Raw genomic sequence first — 10000 nt, 5'->3', positions numbered from 1 at the left:
CTGTATATCAACAAATCCAGTTTAGGAAACCTAAAATCACGAATTTGAATCTAAACCGTTGTTATTTATGTTGGTGAATTTCCCATCAGCCCCTAGATGCATCATCGATGTTAAATTATTTTCATTTTACCATTTTATTCATACTTTCCCTGATTTAAACAATGGTTCTGACTAGAGCTGAGAGAATGATGACTTGCCCAAAAGCTAGGATTATTTCTTTAAAACCAATCAATTTGTAAGGATTATATCCAAGTAATTTATTTCGAGCAAGTAAAAAGAACAATATATCTGTATACATACGCATTTAAGCCAGAACTGAAAACAAACCTGTCTTTGTTTTTTAGAATAACTAAATTTCCATTGATGCTACATGTATCACCTAACCTATTTTACTTAACAGCTGTGGATTAAAATAAACTTTAAACAGCTTTCTAAATTAACAAGTTCTTTTCACTCTAAGTCTAAAGTACACACGATAATGTGTCCGTCCGCTTTCAGCAGGAACGAACTTTCCATTTGCTTACATGTTGCTGGTCTGTCATTCCACACATACCAATATAAAGATATGGAAAACACCACAGCTGCTGAAGTCTGGACCAAAGTTAAGAACAACACTCACATGCGTGTGTTGCCCGTCTTGTTGATGATGACAGCCTTGCCTGTCTGATCTACATTGTGGTCCATGCCAAAGTATGCAGCCACGCGATGCAGCAGCATACGGTGATAAGACGTCATCTGCGGAAACTTCTTATACTGGTTACTGCAGCGGACACAAAAGAAAAAAAGTAGCGCATGTTATTTAGAACACTGCAATGCAATTAATGACTAAATCACTTTGTTCTTGTTTAATGTTGTAATGTCTATAATCATAGGTATATTTCTATTCACAAGATAACACCTATGAAGATAACACCTCTCGTTTTGTTTGATGAACAATCAGATTTGCATTCTCCTTTTTCACACAAGATTGAATTTTAGATATTTCTTAAGAACCGTGATAACCAATCCAATTGTGTAATTTGTGAAACTCTTGTACTACCTTCTGTTATCTTGGTTCCCACAAGAATTGCTTTCAAAAATTCTGAAGTGTGAACAAGCACAATATTCCACATTGGGGACAATTGATTTGGCTTTTGAGCACAAGATCATCTACTGCTTTCAGACAGACATAATACTAAAATAGCACCATTCCGGTTTCAGGGGAACATGAGTCCTTTGCCCAACACTCTGGTAACTCAATAAAACTCAACTACAACTTGCCATATTTATATCATTACCACAGCAATCTATAAATAAAAAGGAATGGCTGTAGGAGGGCTAATTTTAAATACAAGAGAGTGTTTACGAAGAATGTGGCTTACTTGTCGTCATTAATGAACTCCAGGATATCTTGTTCTAGTTTGAGCAGCATCATTCGATCCCTGTTGGGCCAAAGGGGAGAGAGAGAGGGAGAGATCAGAGGGGCAGTGTGTCAGTGACTAGAGTGCGGCAAGCATACCAAGCAAAGATCAAAGGTATGATGTATGGCAAGTAATACTTGTATCACTTCTATTACAACAGTGATCTTCTTTAAACTGATCTTTTTTTCCCGACCTTTTTTACACATCTGGATGAAATCATGTTGGCATTTTTGGGACATATAGGACATTGTATACCAACAGTTTATCCACAGACTGCTGCAGGGAATGAAGGATTTAGATTTTTACTTTTTAGTGCATCTCATTAGTCATTCATGTATAAACAAACATGTTAAGGACCAAATTAGTTAATATGAATGCCCAGTTCTATCCCAGCTTGTGTTTTTCGGTGTGTCTCGTGTTCAGTCATACCTGGGATTGTTCTTCAGTGTGTTGACCAGAAACTCATGAACGTCGATGCCCGTGGAGTCGGTGTATTCCTGACTGGAGTCTAACAGAGAGAAGGAAAATGTAAATAGGCATGCGAGAGAAAGAAAAGGTTGAGACACGAGAGGGAAAAAGTGCAGCTAGTACTGGTGTTTCTATTGATGAGCATTGAAACCGTTCCAAATATTCAGAACCGAAGGTACCATATAGGTTGCGTATAGTAGAAAGAGTGAGTGATACTTTCGTAAAGACCTCCTAAAATGGCTCTTGTTAAAAAAGGATAAACATAAGAAGCAGAAAGTATGAGACACCAGCTCACTATTATATTACGCTTTCTCTCTATTCCACAAACACACAAACAAACACATTATTCAGGGAATCATTTCCACTAATTCCTCCTACACCAGACAGTTGGGCTGGCCATTTCATCTCAGTCTCAGAATCTAATGGCACCTAAGGGCCTCTGGAGAGAGAGGGAGTGAGGAAGTAATTAGAAAAAGGAGGGATCACAATATCTGCTCGAGAAATTAGCTTGACAGTTTAGGTAACTAAGTAACTGTGTAACATGCCTCAGAAAAACGTTTTTAAATGACTTTTGTTGAACATTTTAACTAAGAATGTTATTTTGCATGTCATTTTATTTGATTATAAAGAATGACATAAAACAAAGCTCAATTCATCATCACATATTTGACAGAGGTTTCAATCTCGTCTTGACAGACTACAAAATGGATCCAACCCCCTCGTTGCATCTTACCACGTGACAGCATCTTTCGGGGAGCCTTGTCCTTCTTCTCCTTCTCTTCATTTTCATACTCGTCCTTCGAGGACTTCTCCTCTTCCTTGTCTGATGGACAGCTGATGTGAAGCTGGATGATATCCTGGAAAACATTATGCCAAAGATGGTTACATTTTTAATTCTAATTTTGTTTAGTCAATTAAGCACTCTTACACCAACTGTACTTGCATACAGTCTAGGTTGACCAAAGGGTGTGGAAAGAGGTTAGTGGGAGGGGTTAGAGACAGGAACAGTACCGATTCTGGAGGTCCATCATTGGAAAACGGACCAGAGGACTCCTCACACACAGCCAGACTCCGTACCAGCTTCAGTTTGGCATTAGACTGAAACAAAATCACACATATATTACAGATACGGCTAATTATGTTTTTTTGTGGGGATTTTCAAATGTAGCAGATATGTAGAAAAGTGTTCTGCTATAGAATGATATTAATCATTGTCGCTTACAGTAAACAAAGTCCTCTAATAACAAGCACAGCTCAAAAACTGCTGGTAATATGAAATAAAGAATGGGTAACTGCTGATTAAGCACCAACATATCTTGAAGCAGAAATAAATAACAAATGATGAAATCAACCAGTAGCGGGCCGTCAGGGCCTTCTAAGCCTTCTCTGGTGGCCTAAATCTTTTTTAATTATTTTTTTTAACAAAATGAAATTATTCAGATGTTAGCTGACTGTATATTGCATGAGGTTCTACTGTTACTGTTATTGTTGAGAGATAAAAAGTCATACAATGACGCCTAATCCCTTTTAAAGGACACATTTTTTAGGTGCAGGGCATGCATGGGATGTTAGGAACTCTCTTGAACGTCACTGCCTCCGCACCTTTAAAGATGCACACAGGCATAAATAACAACATTTTAAAAAGTTCAGTTCAGGAGAGCTAAAGTTTATGAATGCAATAGTAATTGGTTTCTTAATTTAAGTGACAATAACTTCACGCTGTATCTGAATGCTGCTTGATAAATGTAAGCGCTAGAGTGATAAGACCAACGGAATGACTTTCAACAGCTGCTCCACACCACTCAACCCATTTGGGAATCAATTGATAAGATTTATTTAGAGAATAAGCGTAACTAATAGTAATTATATTATAGACTTTATCAACAGTGTTAAGTGGGTGAAGTCACTTTACCAGACCTACTTTTAACCCTCTCATGGGATTTAAGATTTTAAGCCGAGAATAGGAAGGTGGTCCATTGTAGTTGAGAGGATTAGTTAATTTTAATAATGGAAGTTCAGCATGGAGTTATTTCAGGAAGAAGGGTTACAAAGTTATTTAGGTGACTTTTAGAAAGTATCTGTTTCGGAGTCAAAGATAAGGAGGGGGGGAAATAGCTAAAAACCAAATTACTCACCTTGGCCCTTTTCCTGCCATGGCTGTGATTAGGAGCTCGTTTCTGCAAGAGAAATATGTCATTTGATTAGTCTTAATAATATGCATAACATTAAATAAACAATATAGTGGTTAAAGAGACTGCTACTAGCACATACTGTAGTTACATTTAAGATTACCACACTCATGTTGTACCACTGAACATTTCATGTTCAAGACAAAAATGATTTGTATGATATAAACTGAAAGCTAAACAAGTAAATAGTACAGACATTTATCTGCACACCCGCACAGAGCCGGTGCAGACATCTGCATAGATTACAATGACAGCCTATCTGTTGTTTGAGACATGCCAGTGAAAAATACATTTGACACACTTGCGGTTTAGACGGGCTGTTATCCAATTGTGGGTTGTATTCATTCAAACACATTACAGCCATGGTTGTTCCAGACACATACACATGGAGGAGATATGCACCCTACTGAGTGCACCGTTTCTAGTTTCATAATAACTCTGTTTGAGTTTTCAAAGCTATGCAAGCAGCTAATGTTCTCAGATGAGTGGCCAGGTGTATTGAATAGGGGTGAAATGCATAAACCTTTAAATGTCAAGTCTCTGTATTGCATTTACAGATCATGCAACATAGATACATTTCTGCGGAAGAACCTTTCTTTCTTGACCACGTCCATGCCTAAATGGTTTTGTAACAAAGCTTCTGAAAGACGTAGGTTATTGCAGAGCATGTACACACTCTAATTTTCTGCCTTGAATTTGCTTAGATTAAATTATTAAACAAATCTGTCATTGTAATTCACATAATAATGGTAATAAATAGTTCCTACTCGCACTTTTACTGTTTATTGCCACTTCCTCCCACCTGCGCATCCTGTGGGGAGCCATCCTCAGACTCCAGGCCCTCTCCTGTCCCTTCCTTGGTGCATTGTGGTTGAGGGGAGGTCTTGCCTCGACTGCAGGGCTCAATGTGTGGCCCACTCTCTCCCTCCTGCTGGATGTCTGTTGTCAGAGTCACTGACATCTTCTTAGGAGAGGGGGAGAGGGTGGGAGTTGGGGAGGGGTTGGGTGGAGAACCCAGGAGTGGCTAACAGAAAAGAGGCAAGAGAGAGAGGAATTCAAGGCTCTGACATGTTTAAACACTCTACAAAATGAACGACCAAAGAGAAAACAGCGAGAAAGAGCCAGCTGTATACAGTATTTGTCTGAGAGTGTACTACTATACTATCTACCTGTAGGTGGTACCAGATCTTTGCTAGACTCTGTACACTGAGTCTAGGTGGGAACCACACGCAGGAAGATGAGGGGAACCCACTAAGGTAGTATGCTGGGGTGGGCTGCAGCAGGGGGCAAAGCGCAGTCCATAGCACGCCTTAGCCTTCGGGTGGGGCTGAGAAAAAGCAATACGGATGAGAAAAAAACTGTTAAACGATTGGTCTCTGCAGCATAATTAGTTTGTTTCATTACATGTTGAGAAAAGGTTGTGTCAATTTAGGTAGAAAAACAATTCTGAACAGACACAGAAACTACAAATTAAGACTATGAACATCTTAATTTATTAACAGTAAAAATTGTATAACGTAATCGCAACATGACATCTATACTGCTCACACTTCCCGAGTGACTATTCAACTCTGACTGATGAAAAAAACCTTGAGAGATTAACAGACAATAGGTGCCAGTAAATAAATATGAATTAAATAAGGACGTGAATGGAAACTAGAATTACTGCCTTGTGTTTGTATGTTCGTAGAAGGCGTTCCTGAGATAACGTGCTCACGACAATGCAATGGGCGTGCATTATTCTCTTAAATGTATGTGTCAGGGAGTTTTAGCATAAGCAAGAACTTTTCCATTTCATTCACAAGAATCAAGACAATTTCAATACTTTCACACTTATAAAAAAGACACAATGTTACAGGAGTATTAACATGCACAACAAAAAATGCAGTAATATTTACAGCAATCAGGTGAACTGAAGAGGCAGCAGCTAGCCAGCCAGATAAGTGGGAGGGGCAAACCAACAGGCCAGCCACCACCTCAACGGTCCTCGGGGGCCTCGCTCTTTTCTCTCCCTCCAGCTCAGTGCAGCAACATGGTCTGTCCTTCAGTCAGGAGCCCTGGACAACAAGAACAGAAAAGGAAGACACGAATGACGTCATGTTTCACACACTGAGTGACTCATCGCTGCTGTTGCTGCTGATTCTAGAAGGGAGGGGGACAAAGCAGCTGAGAGCTCACAGCCTACTGGCACACAGTGCTGCAGATTTCTATAGCGTGGGCAACACTCTTTGTGAATGGAAAATGTGCGTTTTCTGAGAAAGAACAAGTAAAAAAAGTGTTCCCCCCCCAAAAAAAATTAACTACCAGCAAAAACTCAACCAATTGTAGAGAAAATGATTGCTTTTCCACAAATAGTCACTGAACTAATAACGTAAACTGTCATAATGGCAGTTCACAATACAATAGTGTTGTCAAAAACATAGATTTTCCCATACTTACATTCTGAATATTTGGAACGGTTTCAATGCTCATCAATTGATACACTAGTACTAGCTGCACTCTCTCTAACAGTGAGTCAACACAACACACACACACAGTTGTCTGCTAGCGAGTGCTACTCCCACTACCACAAACAAGGAATGCAATGCATGACTGAAACACAATGGTAGTCGTAATGTGTCTCACCAGATTTAGTTGAACATACAATATATAAACACCTTGACTTTTTCCATTTCAACCCTTAAGACATCTTCTCGCAGAAAACTCATCTTAACTAAACTTCCACCAATCACAAAACACATTTAAAATCAAGCACCGCACAAAAAGAACAAAAAGATTATTATTGCTGCAATAATCCTATGCTCATCATGACTAATATTCTTTATTGCCCTCACTTACCTCCTCTAGTTTACATCATTAAACCCATTTTCCCAGCATGGAAAAAGATGACACAGAGCCGCAAACAGCTTTGGGGTGAATTCTGATTATAAAAGCACTATCTCTGATGTCTTACTCCCATGCACAAACACAGACAGAGATGAATAACTATCCATCTGTCCTACACGCTTATATCTTCTGCTATCACAGGGTCAACAGCAGCATCAATTCTGCATGCCTGTTGAAAGAAATATGACAAGTATGCTTGAAATCCCATATGCATACATAGTGAGATGAAGCATGAGCGAGCACAAATTGAGGCATCAGAAGCACAATTGCCAGATAACATGCATGCAGCATGGATGAGTGCCATTCATGCATGTCGCTGCCTGTACTGCTAGGCTGTGCTGCGGGATAGATGAGATGAGTGAACAAACTAGGCAGGGATTCCCAGTGTGGGGAGACCCAGGCACTGCAACAGCAAAGGCGTCATCAGCAGCAGCATCAGCAGCATTACACCACATCACTGACCAGGACACCCACATGCCCCAACCCCACTCTGCTTATATAAGCCTGCCATACAGCAGCATAGACTACAGCCACACTATCTATTGGAAACAGATAACAATGTCTGACACAGTCTCTTCAAAATAATATTCTCCTTTTGCTCGCTTGCACGCGCACACACACACACACACACACACACACACACACACACACACACACACACACACACACACACACACACACACAGAGTATTCTTGCACCAATGAAAATGAATGGTTTTGGATTAGATATTCATCCATCTCAAGTGTCAATCTCGAGGCTGAGCAGACCAATCGCGTAGCAAAAGCAGGGAGGGGCTGCACGACAAATTGTGAATCAGAGCCAGAAATGGGGTGCTGAATAAACCAGCTTTACCTGATCTCTTTTCTCTCCTCCTCCCATGCCTCTCTTATGTTTCCTTAGCGCTCTCCTCAACACCCCCCACCCTCCATTCAAGCGCGCGCGCACACACACACACACACACACACGGTGTTGCTAAGGAGATGGTAACGTCATTATCAACTGCTGCCATTTGTGTTTGGGCGAGTACCAGCGAGAAGAGCAGGATGAAGATTGATATTAAAAATAAATATGTGGATTGTAGTGTGCGCAGACTGAGAGGGCTACTAAGAGAGACAGGGTGGAAAGAAAAAGTGAGCGACCATATGCCATTGCTGCTGGAAATCTTTAACTATGGTCCAAACAACAATGTGAGCTCTAAGTTCTCCAGGTAATGTGATATCAAGTAGTTGAAGTCAAATTAGTGCTGCTGAACTATTAAAGCTGATGAAGATGATCAGTAAAGCAATTCATCCAGTTGCCTTTCACCTGCCATTATTCGACATAAGCATGCCACAGCAGTATGCCCATGTTAGTATAGTATTGTCATAACATTATTTGCCCTACCACTGTTATACAATGGTAACTAGTACCAATAAAACACATGAACTACTGTGTTATAAACTTTGACTAAAAATGTAACTACAATGCGTCATAATACAGGCTGCATGCTGAAGACTCTATCAGCAGAAGCACTGCCTGTTGTGTCCTAGTTTAGTCAGTGTGTCAGTCAGCCTGATGTTGGCATCTCTCGGCCAAACTGTCAGCATCATCACATGAGGCAGCAGACATGTTGCAGAGCAGCTGATTCACACAAAGAACTATTGGCAATCTGCAGTTCTGAAGAACAGCAGCGTCAACTTCATATATACAGTTTATGCACCACACACCTGCCTCATCTGTTAGATGACGAGGGAAATTAAAGGAAAATGTTGCCTGCGCTGCAGTGTTACAGAGACGGTTTTACAATCTGCAATTTCCATTGAATTAATTGATTGATTGATTTGATTCACACGGCAGCAATTCTGCTTTTTACACTCGTCCTAGTTAAATATGTCACTTGTTTTGGCAATAGTTAGCCATCAGGCAAGCTACTTGCTACTCGTCTGTGAGTGTAGAGAAGAAGTTCTGATGGTCCTGTTAAGTTTTTTGATTTGTATTTCCATTCATTTTCCGCCACTTATCCAGGGTTGGGTCGCGGTGGCAGCACACCCAGCAGACCGACCCAGGCTTCCCTCTCACCCGCAACATTTTCCAGCTCGTTCTGGGGGACCCTGAGACGTTCCCAGGCTAGCCGGGAGATATAATCCCTCCAGCGTGTGCTGGGTCTTCCCCGGGGCCTCTTCCCAGTTGGACGTGCCTGGAAAACCTCTAATGGGAGCCGTCCAGGAGGCATCCAGATTAGATGCCCGAACCACCTCAGCTCAGATTTGTATTTCTTCATTTTTTAATAAATTCATTATTGTTAAGATTGTTTGCACTGTGAATTTGCACTGTCAGCTCAGTTTTTGTAATAAAAGGTTGCAAATGAATGCTTTCTGATTAAATTAAATCGAAAAAAACAACAACCAATTAATCGATTATTAAAATAATCTTTATTTGCAGCCCTAGATTAAGGCCCCAAAAATAAAGAAGAAAAAACTATCTGGACATTGCTCCCCTCAAAAGTCCTCATCAGCTGTTATACTGCAGTGCAGGTCACTCTGACCCAATTCACACGGATTATCAAACATTGCGGCTTCTTACATTGCCCTCCTTATGACGGCCAACCAGCTGAGACACACTGCCCTACCCCCTGTGTCAGGTTACCACACTATAGACAGCCCATGGAGTGAGACTGTGTGAGGTAATGAGTGAAAGAGACAGGGGGCGCTTATATGTCTGGTTATTGAGAGTATTTATTTATGTTAACAAACGTATAACACTATCTCAGACAGCAGACTAGACAGACTGAATATTCTGTGCAGGTATAAACTAAGTGTAAAATTTAGCTGCTCCAGGTCAAGCTGGGTCAGGGTCTCAGCAATAGTTAGCAGCAGGGCAAGCCAGAGAAATGAGAGGAATTCTACTGCATGGTAGCTGGTAAGAGCAGAGAGCTTGTCTATACGAAGCCTTTTAACTGAATGATCAGATAATTCCTTCTACAGAATAATAACAATACAGAGACAGTATGAATCTGCATTAGCCACCTCTTCTGTCCTACTCTGATTATTTCTCATTAATGATGAGAGAGCAAGTGAA

General features: G+C 40.5%; 1 protein-coding gene across 11 annotated transcripts in view; it reads right to left on the bottom strand.

Moving 5' to 3' along the window:
- The window catches only part of LOC137795928 (R3H domain-containing protein 2), a 52186-nt gene that overhangs the window by 21205 nt on the left and 20981 nt on the right, over positions 1 to 10000 (bottom strand). For all 11 annotated transcript variants that reach the window (XM_068593506.1, XM_068593515.1, XM_068593513.1 and 8 more), the window contains 9 exons: positions 5956 to 6114; positions 5227 to 5384; positions 4860 to 5081; positions 4004 to 4045; positions 2880 to 2966; positions 2602 to 2725; positions 1830 to 1908; positions 1362 to 1421; positions 620 to 760 (listed from right to left, as the gene is read on the bottom strand). In XM_068593506.1, the coding sequence (XP_068449607.1) occupies positions 620 to 760; positions 1362 to 1421; positions 1830 to 1908; positions 2602 to 2725; positions 2880 to 2966; positions 4004 to 4045; positions 4860 to 5018 (692 nt within the window). In that variant the 5' untranslated portion in view covers positions 5019 to 5081; positions 5227 to 5384; positions 5956 to 6114. The remainder of the gene's footprint in view (positions 1 to 619; positions 761 to 1361; positions 1422 to 1829; positions 1909 to 2601; positions 2726 to 2879; positions 2967 to 4003; positions 4046 to 4859; positions 5082 to 5226; positions 5385 to 5955; positions 6115 to 10000) is intronic.

The sequence above is a fragment of the Clinocottus analis genome, unplaced genomic scaffold (assembly GCF_023055335.1).
Source record: "Clinocottus analis isolate CAN_PGR_092001 unplaced genomic scaffold, fCliAna1.0.p SCAF_3, whole genome shotgun sequence".
NCBI classification, from domain to species: domain Eukaryota; kingdom Metazoa; phylum Chordata; class Actinopteri; order Perciformes; family Cottidae; genus Clinocottus; species Clinocottus analis.
The sequence above is the reverse complement of the archived record's forward strand: the minus strand, read 5'-3'. Positions and strand labels throughout refer to the sequence as shown.